The sequence below is a fragment of the Podarcis erhardii genome (assembly GCF_964252035.2).
Source record: "Podarcis erhardii genome assembly, chromosome: 15".
Lineage (NCBI taxonomy): Eukaryota > Metazoa > Chordata > Lepidosauria > Squamata > Lacertidae > Podarcis > Podarcis erhardii.
In genome coordinates this window covers 13,790,764-13,808,890 of record NC_138505.1, presented here as the reverse complement: position 1 = coordinate 13,808,890, position 18,127 = coordinate 13,790,764, and the positions used below count along the sequence as shown (strand labels likewise).

Here is an 18,127-nt window from a genome sequence, read left to right as displayed (position 1 = left end):
GACTCTGGGCTTGCGGCACTCATCTCGGTTTATTGGCTGAAGGAGCCGGCATACAGCTTCCGAGTCATGTGGCCAGCATGGCGAACCAGAGCAGCGCACAGAAACGCCATTTACCTTCCCGCCAGAGCGGTACCTATTTATCTACTTGTACTTTGACGTGCTTTCAAACTGCTAGGTTGGCAGGAGCAGGGACCGAGCAATGGGAGCTCACCCCGTCACAGGGATTTGAACCGCCGACCTTCTGATCGGCAAGTCCTAGGCTCTGTGGTTTAACCCACAGCACCACCCGCTGCACTAACCTTTCAAAACTGTCTCTCTGACACCCTTCTGAACCCACCTTGATTAGCCCAGGCACCAGGAGCTGCGTCTCAGAGCTGGAAATGGATCCATCGAGAACCTCCCAGCCGCCCTGGTCTTGTCGCAGCTCCAGGGTGTAGCCTGTTAGAGCCACAGAGAATTGGAATGGGGGCTCCCACAGGAGGAGGACCCCCCGCGTGGTCTCGTTGGCCATCAGGGATTGAGGTGGGGATAGGAAAATCTGTGAGGTCGTAGATGAGGGGTTGGGTGGCATGGTGTTTGTTGGGAAACCTGAGGAGGAGGAGAAGGAGAAGAAGAAGAAGAGAGAACGGGTGTTGAAACTGTGCATTGTTCTTTTAAGGGAATAGTTTGGGAGTGACACATTGCTGATCAGAAGGAAAGATGTCCTGTGCCTCTCACCTAGTGGCACAGTGGTGACGATCTCGCTGAAGGGACCGCTACCCAGCTTGTTCTGGGCCAAAACACTGAACTGGTAGCCGGTATCTGGCTGCAGATTCTCCACCAGGACGTGGGAGGCCCCAACAGGCACAGGCAGTGAAACCCAGTCGTGGTGAGGGCGATTGAAGCGTTTCAACCTGTGTGGGGCACAGAAATAGAGGAGAGGCTGCAGTCACTAACAATCCAAACCAGAGACAGAAAAACCCCTGTGGTTTCGAGCAGAAGGAACTTGTGAGCTCCTGGAAGAAGCATTCCAGTAACATTTATATTTAATTAATCTATTCACTCAGTTTATCAGGCACCCGATAGACTACAAGATTTGTCTGGGCAATGCATAAAAGCAAAAGCAACCTAGAAACCCATTGCAATAAAAGAAAATGGGAAAGCAGCAATTGAGATAACCATAAAAATTATCACTTTTTTTTTAAAAAAAGCAAGAGATCAAGCAATCACAGCATTGACAAAACTGATCTGTTGGAAGAGAGAGTAAATAAATGTTTCGTGGAGCTATAACAACTATATTAATTCCACATCATAAATGTAATTTAAAAGGCTTGGTTGTTGCTTTTTTAAGTCTTTGTTTGGTACGCAAAATACATTCAAACAGGGATCACTGCCCAATACTGTCAGTGTGCCTGTCATAACCTCCTATGGTACCCATGGAAGGTTTCAGTAAATATTCCCTGAAAGACTACACAGTATATGAGGGGCAGTTTGCTGTTCCTGCTCCTGCACTGGCTTAGCCTCTCTTACACTGAACACAAAAAAACTAAACTTGCTCACATTTCTTTGGGTGCCAGGACAGGATGCCCTCCTTTCAGCTCTGAACAGAGGGGAGGTGGAAAGAGCATATATTTGTGAGGAAGTGTAACTGTGATTGATATAGGTGCCTTTCCCCCCACTGAGAAAGCAGCAGATGGAGAGGGGGAATACTTGCCCCCATCCTGTCTCTCCCCCCCCCCAGCACTTTTGGGCACAGCAGCCATTTGGGGCCTAGCGCCCACAGCCTCCATTCCAAAATCCTAACCGAGGACTCACAGCGGCGTATACCAGATGCTGAACCTCTGGAAGTAGCCCCCGTCAAAGCCTGGCTCCCAGGTGATGTTGACAGCCTGTTGGAGAGGCAGCACCGAGACGTTGGCCACTGTGTGGGGGCTGGTGCCTAGAGTTCACGAGAGGGAACGAAAAGCAGAACTGAATTAGCTTGACAGGATTAGGATGAGGCTCAACGGGGTTTTGTGGGTGGTAAAATCCACAGCAGCAGCAGTTTTATCAACTAGTGCCCCCACCAGCCCCTCCAACATTTGTTTTTGAGGATTAAACCAGGTGCACGGAAAGCTTCCTTATGGTATTCTGTCCATCAAGCCCGGTAGTGTCTGCTCCAGCAGGTGGGGAAGGGTTTTTTCTATCACTTCTGACCCAATCCCTTTTTAACTTGAGATGTCCAGGATTGAATATGGACTCTTCTACATGCTCTACTACTAAGTTACAGTCCCTCCAGTATAGGAAGCTGCTGATTACACTACATTTTGCCGAGTACTAGCTGCTCCGAGTGGCAGAAGCTCTCAAAGGTCTTGAGCAGACATCTTTACTCATTGCCTGCTACCCGATCTACCCGAGACACCACAAATTTAACCGAGGACCGGCTTGTGATCTACCACAGAGTTATGGCAGTTTTCCCACCCTGTTCCAGATGCTTGCTGAGCAAACCATGCCTAATAAACCATGTCAGGTTTGCGTGCAATAACAAGCCATAGTTAGAACAAGCCAAGGTTTGTAAGGCAAGAACAAACTATGGGTTATGACCATTGTTTGTTGGAACAAACCACGGTTAAGCTGCTGGTCAAAGAAACCATGGTTAAGCCATACAAACCATGGCTTAGTACCAACAGGCAAACCAGGCCAATATATGTATGCATACACACTGCCCTCCCAAGAAAGTTGCAGCACACATCCCTTTTCACTACCAAAATAGTTCTTCAATGCATTTCTGTACAGTTTGCTTAATTCTGTTGTGCTCTGAATGAAGTACCCACCCAATACGTAGACAGTGGTTGCAGTGCTGATGCGGGCCACACCATTGTTGGCGGCGCATTCCCATAAGCCGTGCTGCTCCTTGGTCAGTGGGCGCAGGACCAGGCTGTTGTTCTTGTCTACCTGGGCATTGGCTAAGCCCTTGCTGCCCATCTGGGGGGGGGGGAGACACACCAGAGAGATGTTAGCAAGCTGTTCAAGACCCCAGGGGAAATCAGGGCCTTGCTAACTATACTATGGCTGAAGTCACTTTAAATTGAAATGTTGCCAATTACTTTTAAATTTCCTTCAAGTTCTCAAATATATTGCAAGGGGTTGGACTAGAAGATCCTTTGGGTCCCCTTCCAACTCTATGATTCTATATACTAGTAGGTATAAACCAGGGGTCAGCAACCTTTTTCAGCAGGGGGCCGGTCTACCGTCCCTCAGGCCATGTGGTGGGCCGGACTACATTTTGGGAGGAAAAAAATGAACAAATTCCTGTTGTTGTTTAGTCGTTTAGTCGTGTCCGACTCTTCGTGACCCCATGGACCAGAGCACGCCAGGCACTCCTGTCTTCCACTGCCTCCCGCAGTTTGGTCAGACTCATGTTTGTGAACAAATTCCTATGCCCCACAAATAACCCAGAGATGCATTTTAAACAAAAGGACACATTCTAACTCGTGTAAAAACACTCTGATTCCTGGACAGCCCGCGGGCCGGATTGAGGTGATTGGGCTGCACCCGGCCCTCAGGCCTTAGGTTGCCTATCCCTGGTATAAACTGAGAAGGAATTCGAGCCTAGCTAAAAGGTGGAGCTCTGAGTAAACCAGCCAGAGTTAACAGGGAAGCCTCTCAGCCTGCTTGTTGGCTCCTTCAGTCTCAGTGTTACCTCAGCGGAGGAGGAGGAGGAGGAGGAGGATGGGGACAAAACTAGAATAAAGTTGTCTCCGCCTCTCACTGGCTCTGGCTCCGCCTCCTGTTGGCCTCCCACCTGGCCGGTCCCAATGGGCAGCAGCCACCACCGCTGGACAGCCTATCTGGGATCTACCTCTTGTTTATGCTAAGAGCCGCCTCACCTTTGTCCAAGAGATGACGGGCAAGGGGTCACCTCTGGCAGCGCAGGGGATGAGAAGTTCCCGCCCCACCTCCTGAAAATACTCCTCCTTGGGGCGCAGGCTGAATGCAGGAGGGTCCTAGGTCATAAAACACAACACATATTTGACATCTGAAACAGGCAAGGGTCGGCCACAGTGAACACAGGAAGCTTGACTTGATGACCCAGCAGTCAAGTCTCTTCTTATGCTCTAACACACACACAGCCGTCTCTGCTACTCACCTTCAGGAGAACGCGCGTAGGTGCCGAGGAGCCAGCACTGCCGTAGCTGTTGTATGGGGTGCACGAGTAAACACCCACGGCATTGTCGTTGCTTGTGGCAATGACAATGGCACCATCGGGAGTCGTGGACCAACCTGGGAGCTAGGAGAGGGAGAGAGTGTTCTGTTCAGAAGAGAGTTATCCCCAAAGGCCTATGAGCCCAAGAAGATGTGGTGGACGCTTCTGCCAAGTACCTTGCCTAACTCCAGCGGCTGCCCGTCTTTGGTCCAGTTGATGAAAAGCAGCGGAGGATTGGCCTTGTTGGGGCACCTGATGGTGCCTTGCATCCCTATTGGCAGGAGAGTCTCAGGGGGCATGTCGATGACTTGTGCTGGGTCTGCAGAAGGCAGGGAGGACACAGCTTCAGACAGTGGGATGGCTAGTGGGGGAAAGCTAGAGGAGAGATGGGGCACAGCCAAGGCTGGGTTGCTTCTCCAATCAACTGCTGGGATGTCCTACCAGGAAGGCAACCCACACCTTGCACCCTGCAAAATAACAGGATGTGGATAATGCTGCAAGACGATTCTTTCTATGGAGGCTGATCCGAGCTGAGGCGCAGGCGGAGCTGACAATTCTGGTTTTTTTCGGTTTCTCATTTTTCCGATCTTATGATCGGTTCTCCACATTTCCATATCAGAGCATGATTATTATTTTTTAAATCACCAGAATTTTAGTGCACATTTTCCCCCATAACATATGCACTTTTGCCTTTCACACACACTTTCACCAAAGCAATTTCCCCAATTATAATGCATGCTTGCATGTTGATTTCACTAATGTACGCATTTATGCACACTTAACATGCATTTCTGTACGCATTACTTGGCTGGAGAACCGTGCTGCAAAATTTGAGGGAGTGCAGATTTTGAAGGATGGCTGCATTTCAATCCACATATTGTTTCAGAAAGTGCAAGGTCAGTAGGTTTGCCTTTAAATGCCATCAGAATTGCATTTCTGCCCCATCCCTGTCTGAGCCCCACCCAGCAGGTTGAACACCGAAGGTGCCTGTTTTCATACTGTCTGCTTTTCCCACCACCCTTAGACTGTGTCTACCAGTTGGAGGTCTAGAAAGATGGGAAGGTGCCATGCTTACACAGAACTGTGAGAAACGCTGAGGCAGAAGGTGGTCTCCTTAGCCCATTGCTAGGAACACAGGTATATTGCCCCGAATCCTCTGGGACAGTTTTCTGTACCAAGAGGCTTCCGTCCACCAAGACACGAATCCGGGACTGGAGATGGCTGAAGGAGGCGAAGGAAAGAGAACTTGAAGAGAGCAGGAACGAAAAAAGTGCAACAGCATTGTATTTAAGCACTTGCTTGGCTAACATGGGCAACTGGGAGTTCTATATATCTTATATATAGATAAGGATACCGTATTTTTCGCCCTATAGGACGCACTTTTCCCCCTCCAAAAATGAAGGGGAAATGTGTGTGTGTCCTATGGGGCGAATGCAGGCTTTCGCTGAAGCCTGGAGAGCAAGAGGGGTCGGTGCGCACTGACCCCTCTCGCTCTCCAGGCTTCCGGAAGCTATCCACAAGCATGGCGAGCCCGGCGGGAGTTCCCGCCCGGCTCACAGGCAGCAGCCTGCAGCCCACAAGCTCGGGGGACAACGGGGAGGCAGAGCGCCGCCATCCCACTGTTCCCCGACCTGGTTTGGATTCCCAGACCTGGTATTGGGGGGGGGGGGGAAATAAAGGAAAACATTTTTCCTTTATCTCCCCCCCAAAAAACTAGGTGCGTCCTATGGGCCGGTGCGCACTATGGGACAAAAAATACGGTATATCTATATCTATGAATGAGAGAGAATGGAGCCAAATACAGTGGTACCTCGGGTTAAGTACTTAATTCATTCTGGAGGTCCGTTCTTAACCTGAAACTGTTCTTAACCTGAAGCACCACTTTAGCTAATGGGGCCTCCTGCTGCTGCTGCACCGCCGGAGCAGAATTTCTGTTCTCAACCTGAAGCAAAGTTCTTAACCCGAGGTGCTATTTCTGGGTTAGCAGAGACTGTAACCTGAAGCGTTTGTAACCTGAGGTACCACTGTACATAGTATCTGAGTTCAAAGAAGAAGACCAAGTCTAATCAAGTGTACAAACAAATGTAACTGCAGCAATTATTACATATTTCTCCAAACAAATTCACATTGAGAAAATATAAATGAGTCTGAAAATGTCGATTCACATGTAACAAAACTTTCCACCACACTGCTGCTTAGTCTTCTGGGTTCTGCTTGTTCTTTTTAGGTGCATAAATGATGAGTGAGTTTCTCACAAATTGCCATAAATAATGCTTTTTTTTTTGGTACCAGTTCTCTGAAGTAACTGATGAAACATCCTTGTGAAATGACTAGGCGTACTGCCAACTGTCAAACAAATAATTAGGGATTTCCAAACAAAACCAGCATTTTATCATATAACAAACATAACTTGCAACGCAAGACCACTCTCTCTCCCGGGGTGGCGTTCATCTCTACTTGCTCCCAAAGAGGACAAGCTTTAATTTAAGCCCTATGTTGGGCTCCCTTTCACTTTGCTGCCTGGAGCACCCTTGGGGAGGGAAATATTACATAAAGGAAAGAACAGACCATCATTTGCGGAAGAGCCCAGTCAGCAATTCTGCTCCCCGCTCTCGCAAAACACTCACACCTGGAGTTTCCTACCTGAGGTGAAAAACATTTGTGTCCCCCTGGAACCAGCTATACGTGAGGTTGGCAGGGTAGGCCTCGGCTTGGCAGGCCAAGAAGGCATCTTGGGTGATGTTGACAGTGACGTTCTGTGGGGGCACCACAATTACCGGAGGCCCTGCGAGGAAGAAAGTGCCTGGAATGAGTGGCTAAGGCAGGGGCAAGGAACCTTTTCCATTTCCTTCTGCAAAACCTTGCTGGGGGGCGGCGGGGGGAGGCACATGCCAGTTGTGGGTACCACCAGAGGTAAGCATGGAGAGGTAATCAAATTTACATTTTGCCTTTGTACAGTAGGCTAGTTTCTACACCAAACACACACACAAAAATCACACACCAGAGGTTCAAGGACACATCCCAAACATTCAAAAATCCAAGGCTGGTGAGGGAATGTGGCTGGGGAAAAGTGCCAAGGGCCAGAAAGAGGGCCAAGGGAGCTACATTGAGCGCCTCTCCCTGAGTCTGAGGTTCCCCAAATCTAAGGACAGAAAGGCACTCCTCTCCCCCAAACCCTGCCAGTGAAAAAATGTGGAACTATTGACTCTGAAGTTATGCCAAGATTCCCTTTGGAAATCAGAGACATGCTTGACTCCCATAGCTGTGCACTTGTATCTGCCAGAAAGTCTGGATGGTAAACTGGGGGAGTGATCGTAGCTCGGTGGTAAAGCACATGCTTAGCACACACAAAGTTTCTGCTTTAATCCCTGGCATATCCAGTTAAATGAAGGATCAGATAGCAGGGTTGTGGGAAAGGCTTCTGCCAGGGTCTTTGGAATGGGGAGGGCTGGGGAGACAGGGACTGCCAGGCTGGAGAAGGCAGTCCTGGGCTAGCTCAGCAAATTTTGGCAAGGCACAAACTTCCTGTGCTCTGGGGAGGGAGAGCCCAGCTCAGTGGCAGAGCGCAGGACTGTGAACATGCAGAGAAGGTTCCAGGTTTCATCCCTGGCATCTCCAATTTAAAGGATACAGTTGAAGGTGATGCGAAAGGTTCTTTTTCTGCATGGCACGCTTGGGAGTTGCTGCCAGCGAGAGCAGGACAATTTTGAGCTAGGTCAGGGGTGGGGAACCATTTTTCAACCCACTTATGAGTAACCTTCCAGGGGCCAGGAATACACCCCATCTCCATCCTGGCAAGAAAGTAGCGTGCATACACTCCAGCCAGGTAAAGATCACTGGAGGAGGCTGCAGAGGAGGACCAGCCAGGGGTGTGGCCTGGGAATGGGAGGAGCTTGGGAAGAGTCTCCGGAGGGCCGCATTTGGCTCCCAGGACTGAGTTTCCCCTCCCCACCCCCTATGGGCTCTATGGACAGATAAGCTTGTACAGCAGCATCCTGTGTTAAAATGCTGCTTAACCCAGTTTGGGAAAGATGCTGCTTCTTCTCCTGTTTACCTTGCACCAACAGGCGGGTCGTGTGGGTGATGGCACCCTCTTCGCTGGTGGCGTGGCAGGTGTAGGCCCCAGCGCTGGCCCGCTCCACACCGGCAAAGACAAGGCTCCCATTCTTCACCTGGTGGGAAGCACATCATTTAGGAAAGGCTTGGAGCAAGCAAGAAAAAACCCCTCCAGCATCTCCTCACCAAGAAATTGTACGGCCAACCAGGTGGTAAAGAAGACTAGGAAAATCAATTCCTCAAGGAGTTTCTGTCAATTCCCTCAACTAGGGATGGGCAAATGTCTTCTCTCTGTTTTCCAGTCTTCAGTTCTCTAGATTTCCAGTATAGTTCATGATTTTAAAAAAAAAGTCCTCATAAAAATTCATCACCATTTCAGCATGAATTTCTCTAAATATACCATATTTTTTGCACCATAACACTCACTTTTTTCCTCCTAGAAAGTAAGGGGAAATGTCTGTGCGTGTTATGGAGGGAATGCCTATGGGTGGCATGCCTACGGATTTTCCTCCTCTAAAAACTACGTGCGTGTTATGGTCGGGTGCGTGTTATAGAGCGAAAAATACGGTATCACCTTCATTACTAATTTGACTTCATACCCACAGCAGGTTACATCAATTTAAACTTCAATACTGAAAACAGTTTAAATCAAACTGCACTCACAGAAATAGGGTATGCCCTGAAAATATAGACCATAGGTCTCATAGGCCAAGATAAGGAGCGGTGTCTTTGGCATACGCATTCATATATGCAATTTTACCTAATATACACCTTTTGCAAAGCTTATTTTCCCTAACATTTATATTTCCTCAATATAATGCAGTTTTGTATGTTATCTTCACAGATATATGAATTTCCACACATACTTTACTCAAGTATATGCATTGTTTTTTTACACAATACTTACCTGGAGAACTGGATTGCAAAAGTTGAGAAGGGCAAAATTCAAAGGATGGCTGTGCTTCAGAAAGTGTGATTTAAGCAAGTATGTCTTTAAATGAGAACAAAATCAAATTTCCCCCCATCCCTCTTATTAACTTGAGAACAGCAAGGACTAAGTATGTGAGCTTGTTCAGATCTCACCTGAGTTCACAGTGTGACTCTAGGAAAAAACACTGTCCTCTTGGTCTCAGCATTCTCACCTGAAATACGGGTTTTATACAGGGGTGCAAAACTTCTTCTTTTTTGCATGAGGGTCCAACCCCCACTTGGTTAATATCCTCCAGGGCCGCATGTCAGTGGGGGGCATGGATCAGTCTAAGTGGGATTTCCCACCCCCACCCCCCAAAAACAACTGGGATATATTGGAAAAGGTCAGGGCTTGCTAGCACTCCAAACAGTAGCATACCACAATGCAAGGCTTTCTTGAAGAGAGCAAGTCAAATGCTTGTTTCCTTTGAGTGGCCAGCAGGGGTCAGCCAGACCTTAGGTATATTTGTTAGAGAACGGTCCTAAAATGAGCTTGACAATTAATTCAGTGCCTATGCACCCACTAGGAAATCCATCCTTAGGGTTTCTGAAACCAATTATTGGTTTTTTATTTCTCTGGGTGGGGAAGGCATGAAACTCCTCTTCAGAATAAACAGCACTGGAGAGTAAACTTAGACAGGGAAGTCCTCAATCAGCCACAAAAGGCTCACTAGTTGCCCCTAAACAAATCACACAAAACAGCTTCCCATTCTGAGGCGGTGAAAGCTGGGGTGGGGTAGCTCAAACATTTTCAGGAGGGGACATATTAAAGGGGGTTGGCAAACAGGTTAAACTGGCCTGCACTTCCTCAATGAGAAGGAACAAACAAAGGCAGGGGAATAAACTTGGGTGTTAATTACACCAGTGGTGGACCATAAACTAAGTAAGCAAAGAAGTATAATAGCAAAGGTGCCCCATGATGAAAAAAAATTTCTAGCACAAGGAAGCTTGCGCCATCCGGGTGTTGCTGACCTACAGTTCCCATCAGTCCCAGCAGGCTGATGGCCAAGACCCAGGGATGATGGGAGTTGCAGTTCAAAGGTTCTTCACACCTGCTCTGAAAGCTTCACCAGGCACCCCTGACGTAAGGGAGATGCTGGGTTTCAGGAGACACATGGGACTCACAGAGGAGGATGCTTTACGGATGGCAGTAACATGAATACTAGTACAGTGGTACCTTGGTTTGCAAACCATACGCTTTGGATTACAAACACATCAAACCCGGAAGTGTGTGTCCCAATTTGCAAGCTTTTTTTGCATTACAACCCTTGGGGGGGGGGATTATGAACAAATTTTTTTTGGAGGCCCCATTGATGAAAGCGTGCCTTGGTTTACAAACTGTTTTGGTTTAAAAACGGACCTCCGGAACTGATTATGGTTGTAAACCATAATCCACTGTAATTGTCATGGACTGGCTGGATGCAGAGGAATGGCGGGAGGTACCAGCTGGGGAACCCCCAAGGGAACCTCCAGGGTAAGAAGGCTCAGAGCCAGGGGGTGGTGGGACAATGCTGAGTGGGTCAGAGGGAGCAGACTGGGAGGAGAAGGTGTCAGAAGCTGGAGAGGCAACAGGGTTTAGTGAGCAAGAAGAGGCTGCGGCAGAGGGCAGTCCTGATTCGGAGGCAGAAGCAGAGGAGAGGTCAAGAAGCAGAGTGGAGGCAGGCTGCTGAAGAAGCCAGGGAATCTCCCCCTCCTGCAGCCAGCTCCCTTTCTTCCTGGTCTCCCAGAATGCACAGAAAAAGGAAGAGGGCGGGTCCTTGGAGAGCAGTCGGAAGGTGGGGGTCTTCAGTCCCTGAAACTCCCTCATTGGTGCAAGCACTGCTGGGAAGAGGTGCTGTGCTGACCAGGCCTGTGCTGGGTTTCTGGAATAACGTGTTAACATCACTGACACCAGTGTTGTTGTTTTTAATTGTTGACCTACTCCTGACTCTGGCTCCTGACAATAATGTTCTCTTAAATACCTGGATTTGTTAAAACCCTAAGTTGTGAACCATAGAAACTGCTCATGTAGGGGAGGGAATCTGTCACCATTTTCAGCTCTCTGTAAGACTAGAAAACACTGGAGGTATTCTGAAAATGCATTTATTTAAACACCTTTTTAAATTTGTGCGTATGGAGCAGGGGGAAATCTCACCAAATCCAATAAATGTGAACACATTCATTTATTGCTGACGTTATATCCTGCCCTTCAATGTCAATGGCATTTCTAGGGAGGCTAACTGAGAATGAATACACTATTAAACTACCATAAAACGAAAATGAAAACAGCATATTCTCATTTGAGATTTGTAATCTGCACATTTCGAGGAGGGTTTTAAAGCAGAGTATTGGCTAAAATGGCTTAGGAGGATGGGAGTGGAAGCCCAACAACACCTGAAGAGCCAGGTGTGAAGGAAGGGAGAAGACACTATGCAGGGCATCTGAAAGTATGTTCCAGGCAAACAGGGGAGGAAAGAGAGAATTGAAAGTCATTTAAAACAGAAGTCAAGAATGGGGCACTTCCAGAATATGCTTGATTACCATGAGGTCTAGAAACATACTCACACCCCCTTTAAAAATAAAACAAACACACTATTTCCAGTTCAAAGGCCAGGTTCCCAGCTTGTAAGATGATTGTGTCTACACACATTTCTAGACTAGGGGTTGGAGACTTATGGTCCTCCAGATGTTGTTTGACTGTCACTCTCATTCTCCCTGACCACTGGGCCATGCCAGCTGGGACTCTTGCAGGCCAACAACTTTTGGGGGGTCCACAGGCTCCCCACTCCCTTTTCTTGACCAGAGTTCTTCTACTTTGGGTCTTCAGTTGTTGGCTTACAACTTACATCATCGCTAACCAATGGTTCAACCAGGCTGGGGGGTGTGGGAATTGTAGTCTAGACTGGCACCCCCAACCTGTGGCCCTCCAGATGTTTTGGCCTGCAACTCCCATGATCCCTAGCTAACGAGACCAGTGGTCAGGGATGATGGGAATTGTAGTCCAAAACATCTGGAGGGCCGAAGGTTGGGGATGCCTGGTCTAGACCCTTGGTTCCTGGGCTACATGCACACGCCTTACCTGAACCTTGTCTCCACTTTCTATGGCTTGGTTGTCCCTCTTCCAAGTGACTACTGGTTGGGGGTTTCCCGCTGCAGAGCAGGTCAGCGTGAGAGACTTTTGGTCTTGCACTTCTATGAAAGCTGGCGGGGTCTCCTGGAAGGTGGGGGGAACTGCAAGACAGACCTTATGAGAACAGCACCCGAATAATCAGAAATGTTATTCTAAGATACCAGATGAGCCCTGGCTAGATCAGGCTGAAGGCCTATCTAGTCCAGCATACTGTTCTCACTGTAGCTGACCAAATGCCGATGGCAGTGGTTTTTAACCAGTGTGCTGTGGCACCCTGGGGTGCCCTGAATGATGGTCAGGGCAACACTGGCCCCCGTCCCTCTTTCCTTCCCTCCCTTCCCGATGCCCTCTTGCATCTCTGCCTCCTATAGGCTTGCACAGCTGTTTGTTGCAACAGTCCAGGCTACAAGTTCCCCCGGTGAATGGTACCTTTGGGGCTGGCCAGGGGGTGCTTCTCAGGCCTCTGTGAGACAATGGGAGGAGGCACCTCTCTTTGGGGCGGGGGGGGGGGCAGCTCAGAGACCAGGGGCGGCAGCCGAGAAGACTCCCAAGGAGAGGGGAGGAGAGGAGGCTGAGGGAGCACTTCACAAGGGAGGATGTTTGAAATGGGGTGAGAGGCTGTTGGCTCTGCAGGCAAGGGGTGTGACATAACTGGGCTCCTGAGCCCCACAGGGGTAATGCAGAAGGAATGTAGTTGGTCAAGGGAGCCGTGGTCCCTTGAAAAAGGTTGAAAACCTCTGGCCTATCGGATCCCCACAAGCAGCACCTGAGTACAACAGCAACCTACTGATGTGCGGATTAAATGAAAGAACCATGTACACCAATTTGACCTCTTTGGATGAAAGATCAAATGTCAAAATATGTTTAAAAGGTGCAGATTTTGGTATAAAAAAAACTTGCTAGCACATTTTAAAAAGAAATATATATCCTTACTTAGGGATGGGCAAAACAAGTCAATTCTGGTTTCTCTCTGTTTCTTACTTTTCCAGTCATAATTTCAGTTCTCCACATTTCCACAACAGTTTGAGATTTTTTTAAAGAGACATTTTATCAGCATTCTAGTGTGATCTTCTCCTAATATACACTTTTCTTTTTTACACAATTTTGCCTAACATACATGGGTTTTTTGCAAATAAATCTCACCTAATGTTGTATTTTGGTGCACATTGCTTGGTTGGAAACCTGCATTTTAGAATTTGGGTAAGTGTGAATTGGGGATAGCTCAGCTGGTACAGCATGAGGCTCTTAATTTCAGAGTTGAGGGTCTGAGCCCCACATAGTACAAAAGAATCCCGCATCGCAGGGGCCTGGACTAAATGACTCTTGTGATCTCCCTTCCAACTCTACGATTCTAAGGATGCCCTCCAGCCAAGGATTACAGGGCAGTTTATAGTATAAAAACACAAAAATATGTAACATAATGACAAACAAAACAATACCTCTACCAGCCCCAACAATTTAAAATGCGATAAATTGTTTAATTGGCTAAAGGCCTGGGAGAAAAGGGATGTTTTATAAATCTTTGTGAAAATTAATCAGCATTTTCGTGCAAAACTCTCCCAATATATGCACTTTTGTGTGGAATTTTGCCTAACATACACATTCTCGCAAGCAATTTCCCTGAATGTAATATATGTCTGAATTTTATTTTCACGATTATATGCATATTTATGTACTTTTGTACATGTTACTTGGCTGGCAAACCACCTTGGAAAATTGCACATTCCAAAATGCATTTCTGTTTGCATATTGGTTCTGGAAGTGCAAATTATATAGGTTTGCCTTTAAATGTCAGATGAATCAAATTCCTCTCCCACGCCTATCCTCCCCTGGTACCCCAGGTCTTATCCCCTTAACAAATGCCCACCCCCTCCCTTTTTAATGTCTCAGCTGCAAGTAGGGGCTGGTCATCTGTTCAAGGATAATAGCAATTGATTAGGCAGCAGAGCAGGGATGAGTAGCTGGGGAGACAGAAGCTGGGAGAGGGCAGGATTACAGACTGGGATGAGGGTCTGGAAGAAGAGCTAAGCAGATGGGAGACAAAAGGGGATCTGATGCTGAGACAACCAGCATGCGAAGGATAGGGGATGGGCCCAAATGAGGACATTTGGGTCACATCTACACCATGCATCCTGGGAACTGTAGTCTGTTAAGGCTGATGGGAAGGGTCTCCTAACAGCTCTCAGCACCCTTAACTACAGTTCCCAGGATTCTTTGGAGGAAGCCCTGACTGTTAAACCGGCATTAGAGGGTGTGCAACCCTCCTTATATCATTGTGCATACTGCTTTAAAAAAATACAAGTGGACAGGATCCTGCACCAAGGGGTACCCAATTTCCATAATCCACACTGGCTGGAGCAGATGAGAATCCAGCCATATCTGTTGTGCCACAGGGTTCCCCATTCCACTTCAGTGCATTTCCAAACAAAATTCAAACATCCTTTGAAATTGGCAGTTTCCTGAGCTTGCAAAGCAGTTCTCCACCCAAGAAATGTGTGGAAAAAAGCACATTCTGAGGTAAAGCATGCATAAAAATGTGTATAATAGTGACAACAATATACAAAAATGCTTCATAGTACAGTGGTGCCTCGCAAGACGAAAATAATTCGTTCCGCGAGTCGCTTCGTCTTGCGATTTTTTCGTCTTGCGGAGCGCGGATTCCCCGGGTATTAACGGTTTTACGAAAAAGGAAGCAAACTCGCAAGACGTTTTCGTCTTGCGAAGCAAGCCCATAGGGAAATTCGTCTTGCGAAGCACCTCGGAAAATGGAAAACCCTTTCGTCTAGCAAGTTTTTCGTCTTGCGAGGCATTCATCTTGCAGGGCACCACTGTATGGGAAATTGCTCTGCAAAGGTGTGCACATTAGGAGAAATCCACACTAGACACCGATTAATTTTCATGAAGACTTTTTCAAAAAAATAAATAAAATAAATTGCACACTGATGTGGAAATATGGAGTCCTGAGTTTAAGGTTGGAAAAATGATAAACAAAGAGAAACCAAAATTGCCAAAGTTGCCCATCCCTATGTCATCTCAATTGTTGTTATAAGCAAGGGGGGAAATATCGTTTTTTTTCCTCCATCATGCACCGTTAATAACTGTATAAGCCTCTTTTATCCTAGCTTCCTGAATCCTTAAAAAATAAGTTTTTGCTCTATGGAAAGAGACAAGATAGAAATTGAAAACAATCAATCAATCTAATGTGGAGCCCTTCAGATCTTGTTGAATCCAACACCCACCATTGCTGGGAGGGGGTAGGATTAGATGACCCTTTGGGTCCCTTCCAAGTCTGTTCTTTGATTCCTTGATTCTATGGCCATTGGCCAGGCAGGTTGGGGCTGATGGGAGTTGTAGTCCCAAACACGTAGAAGGAACGGCATTGAGCAACCCTGAAGTAAATTAAAAAAGCTGGAGATGTGGGAGCAAAAATACGAACTTAATACATATGTTGATTAACTGCCCGATGAGAAGATCATTTTGGTGCGAGGTGAGGATATTTATAGCGAGAGTAATAAAAAGAAATTGTTTTTTAGGGGAAATGAATTTAATTCTAAATTATATTCCGGAAACGTGGGAAATTTCAAGGGGTCAAAAAAAATGGATGTACTATATTAGAAGCAAAAAACCCCTTGTTTTGATGAATTGGAAGAGCTGCAAAAAGATTCCATTGAGCACATGGATTGATAATATGGACAGATTAGCTACATACGAACGAATTGCATGTCAACGCAAAATAAGAATGGATAAATATGAAGAAATCTGGAGCGAATATTTAAGCGATAAGGCGGATAGTGGTGGGAAGTAGTGGGAGGAGAGAGAGGTGGGAAAATATTGTTAAAAAAGGTGTAGTCGTAGGTATATCAGCGTACTCCAATATGAATTGTCAAATTGTGTTGTCATTGTTGTTATGGTTTTTGTTGTATATGTCTTTTGTGGTTGATGTTTGTATAAAAAAAAAATGATTAAGCAAATAATAATTCTACAAAAGTAAATTAAAAAAAACAACACCCAGAGCATACAATTGACAGTGAGGTGGATCCAGGTGCCGTTTTGGAACTCGTCGTCACTGTTGGGTCGGTCGAGAAAGAGCACCCGGCACTCGTACCAGCCCTGGTCCTCGGCACGCAGCTGCTCAATCCAGAGAGAGGCACCCTCTTGGATCCGCACACGACCTGCATTGCAGACAAGAAACCACAGAAGAACATGCAGGGAGTTACGGAAGCAACAACACCATCATAGGAAGCTGTGATTCCTGCACTGCAGTGCAGGGGGTCAGACTGGGGGTACTTTCTAACCCTATGATTATATGATTCTAAGACCTCAACCCAGCCCAGCAAATTTTCTTCCCCTGAAATGGAACCAATACACTGGAGGATTGGGCATGCTCAGCAGGTGCAGATTGCTGAATGACTATGGAGGGGGAATGGAGTGTCCTGGAAAAGGGCATGGCTCTCTGCCTTGAACTCTGAACAGGACACTTCACGTTGCAAGGTTTTGTTAAAGGTCCAACTTGCATTTGGAAGTCCCAAGAACTGGTAAAGGAATAGAGTGCTTTATGAAAATCCAGAATAAGGGCCCACCAAATACAAATAAAGCGGATGTGGCAGCATAACCATTGGCTGCAACCAGTACATTCTGCCTTACGTTCCTACCTAAAGCAGTCCTTTATTTACAACCATGAGGACTGGAACACTACTTTATTTTAGGAGAAGAACCATAGCTCAGTGGTAGAGCATTTCCCTGCATGCATAGGTTCCCTGTTGTCCCCCAGGTAAGGCTGGGAAAAGCTGCCAGAAATCCCGCAGAGCTGCTGCCAGTCAGAGCAGGAGACACTGAGTTAGATGCACCAACGGTCTGAATCCGTTCCCTGCTTCTAAGTTACTTTAAATGTGATTTTAACCACCACTCGCAGACACAAGTCAAAAAGCAGCCATGGGGAGTAGCCAGCGGTGACGCTATCCTCCTTTATCCATGCTGTTTTCCTGAGGAAATCCCCCCCGCTCTAGTTACAGCTTCCAGGGAGGGAGTGTAGTGGGAATACCAGTTGCTGGGAATCACAAGCGCGGAGAATTGTATACTGGACTAGATGGGCCACATTGGGCTATTCTTATTTTCTAATAAATGGTAAAGGGGACCCCTGACCATTAGGTCCAGTCATGCCCGACTCTGGGGTTGCGGCGCTCATCTCGCTTTATTGGCCATGGGAACTGGCGTACAGCTTCTAGGTCATGTGGCCAGCATGACTAAGCCGCTTCTGGCGAACCAGAGCAGTGCACGGAAACACCGTTTACCTTCCCGTCGGAGCGGTACCTATTTATCTACTTGCACTTTGACGTGCTTTCGACCTGCTAGGTTGGCAGGAGCAGGGACCGAGCAACGGGAGCTCACCCCGTCGCAGGGATTCAAACAGCCGACCTTCTGATCGGCAAGTCCTAGGCTCTGTGGTTTAACCCACAGCGCCACCCGTGTCCCCTTATTTTCTTATAGGATTAGACAAATTCAGAAAGGTAAAAGTTGCTGGGCTGACAATGGCTACAAGCCACAGTGGCTATGTTCTCCCTCCACTGTTGGAAGTCTGTAGGCCCCTGAATACCACAGTTGGTAGGAATCGCAAGTGGGCTCTTGCACCGAGGTCCTGCTTGTGGGGCTTCCTATAGTCATCTGGTTGGCCTCTCTGAAGACAGAATGCTGGACTATGACTAGGCCGATCCAGCAACCGGTCCAGTCAGCTTCCGCATGCGGCCCTTCACGTCCTTTGCCTCGGGCAGCAAAATGTCTTGGGCCAGCACGGGCTTGAGAGCCTATTTCCCGCTCTCTCGGGGAGTCCT

General features: G+C 47.4%; 1 protein-coding gene across 1 annotated transcript in view; it reads right to left on the bottom strand.

The window, feature by feature from the left end:
- IGSF9 (immunoglobulin superfamily member 9) overlaps positions 1-18,127 on the bottom strand; it is a 55,333-nt gene that overhangs the window by 5,452 nt on the left and 31,754 nt on the right. Inside the window, 12 exon segments of the mRNA XM_081840774.1 lie at positions 275-588; positions 718-893; positions 1,795-1,918; positions 2,793-2,943; positions 3,849-3,965; positions 4,109-4,249; positions 4,342-4,484; positions 5,241-5,386; positions 6,809-6,950; positions 8,220-8,337; positions 12,249-12,400; positions 16,319-16,471. Of these exon segments, the coding sequence (XP_081696900.1) occupies positions 275-588; positions 718-893; positions 1,795-1,918; positions 2,793-2,943; positions 3,849-3,965; positions 4,109-4,249; positions 4,342-4,484; positions 5,241-5,386; positions 6,809-6,950; positions 8,220-8,337; positions 12,249-12,400; positions 16,319-16,471 (1,877 nt within the window).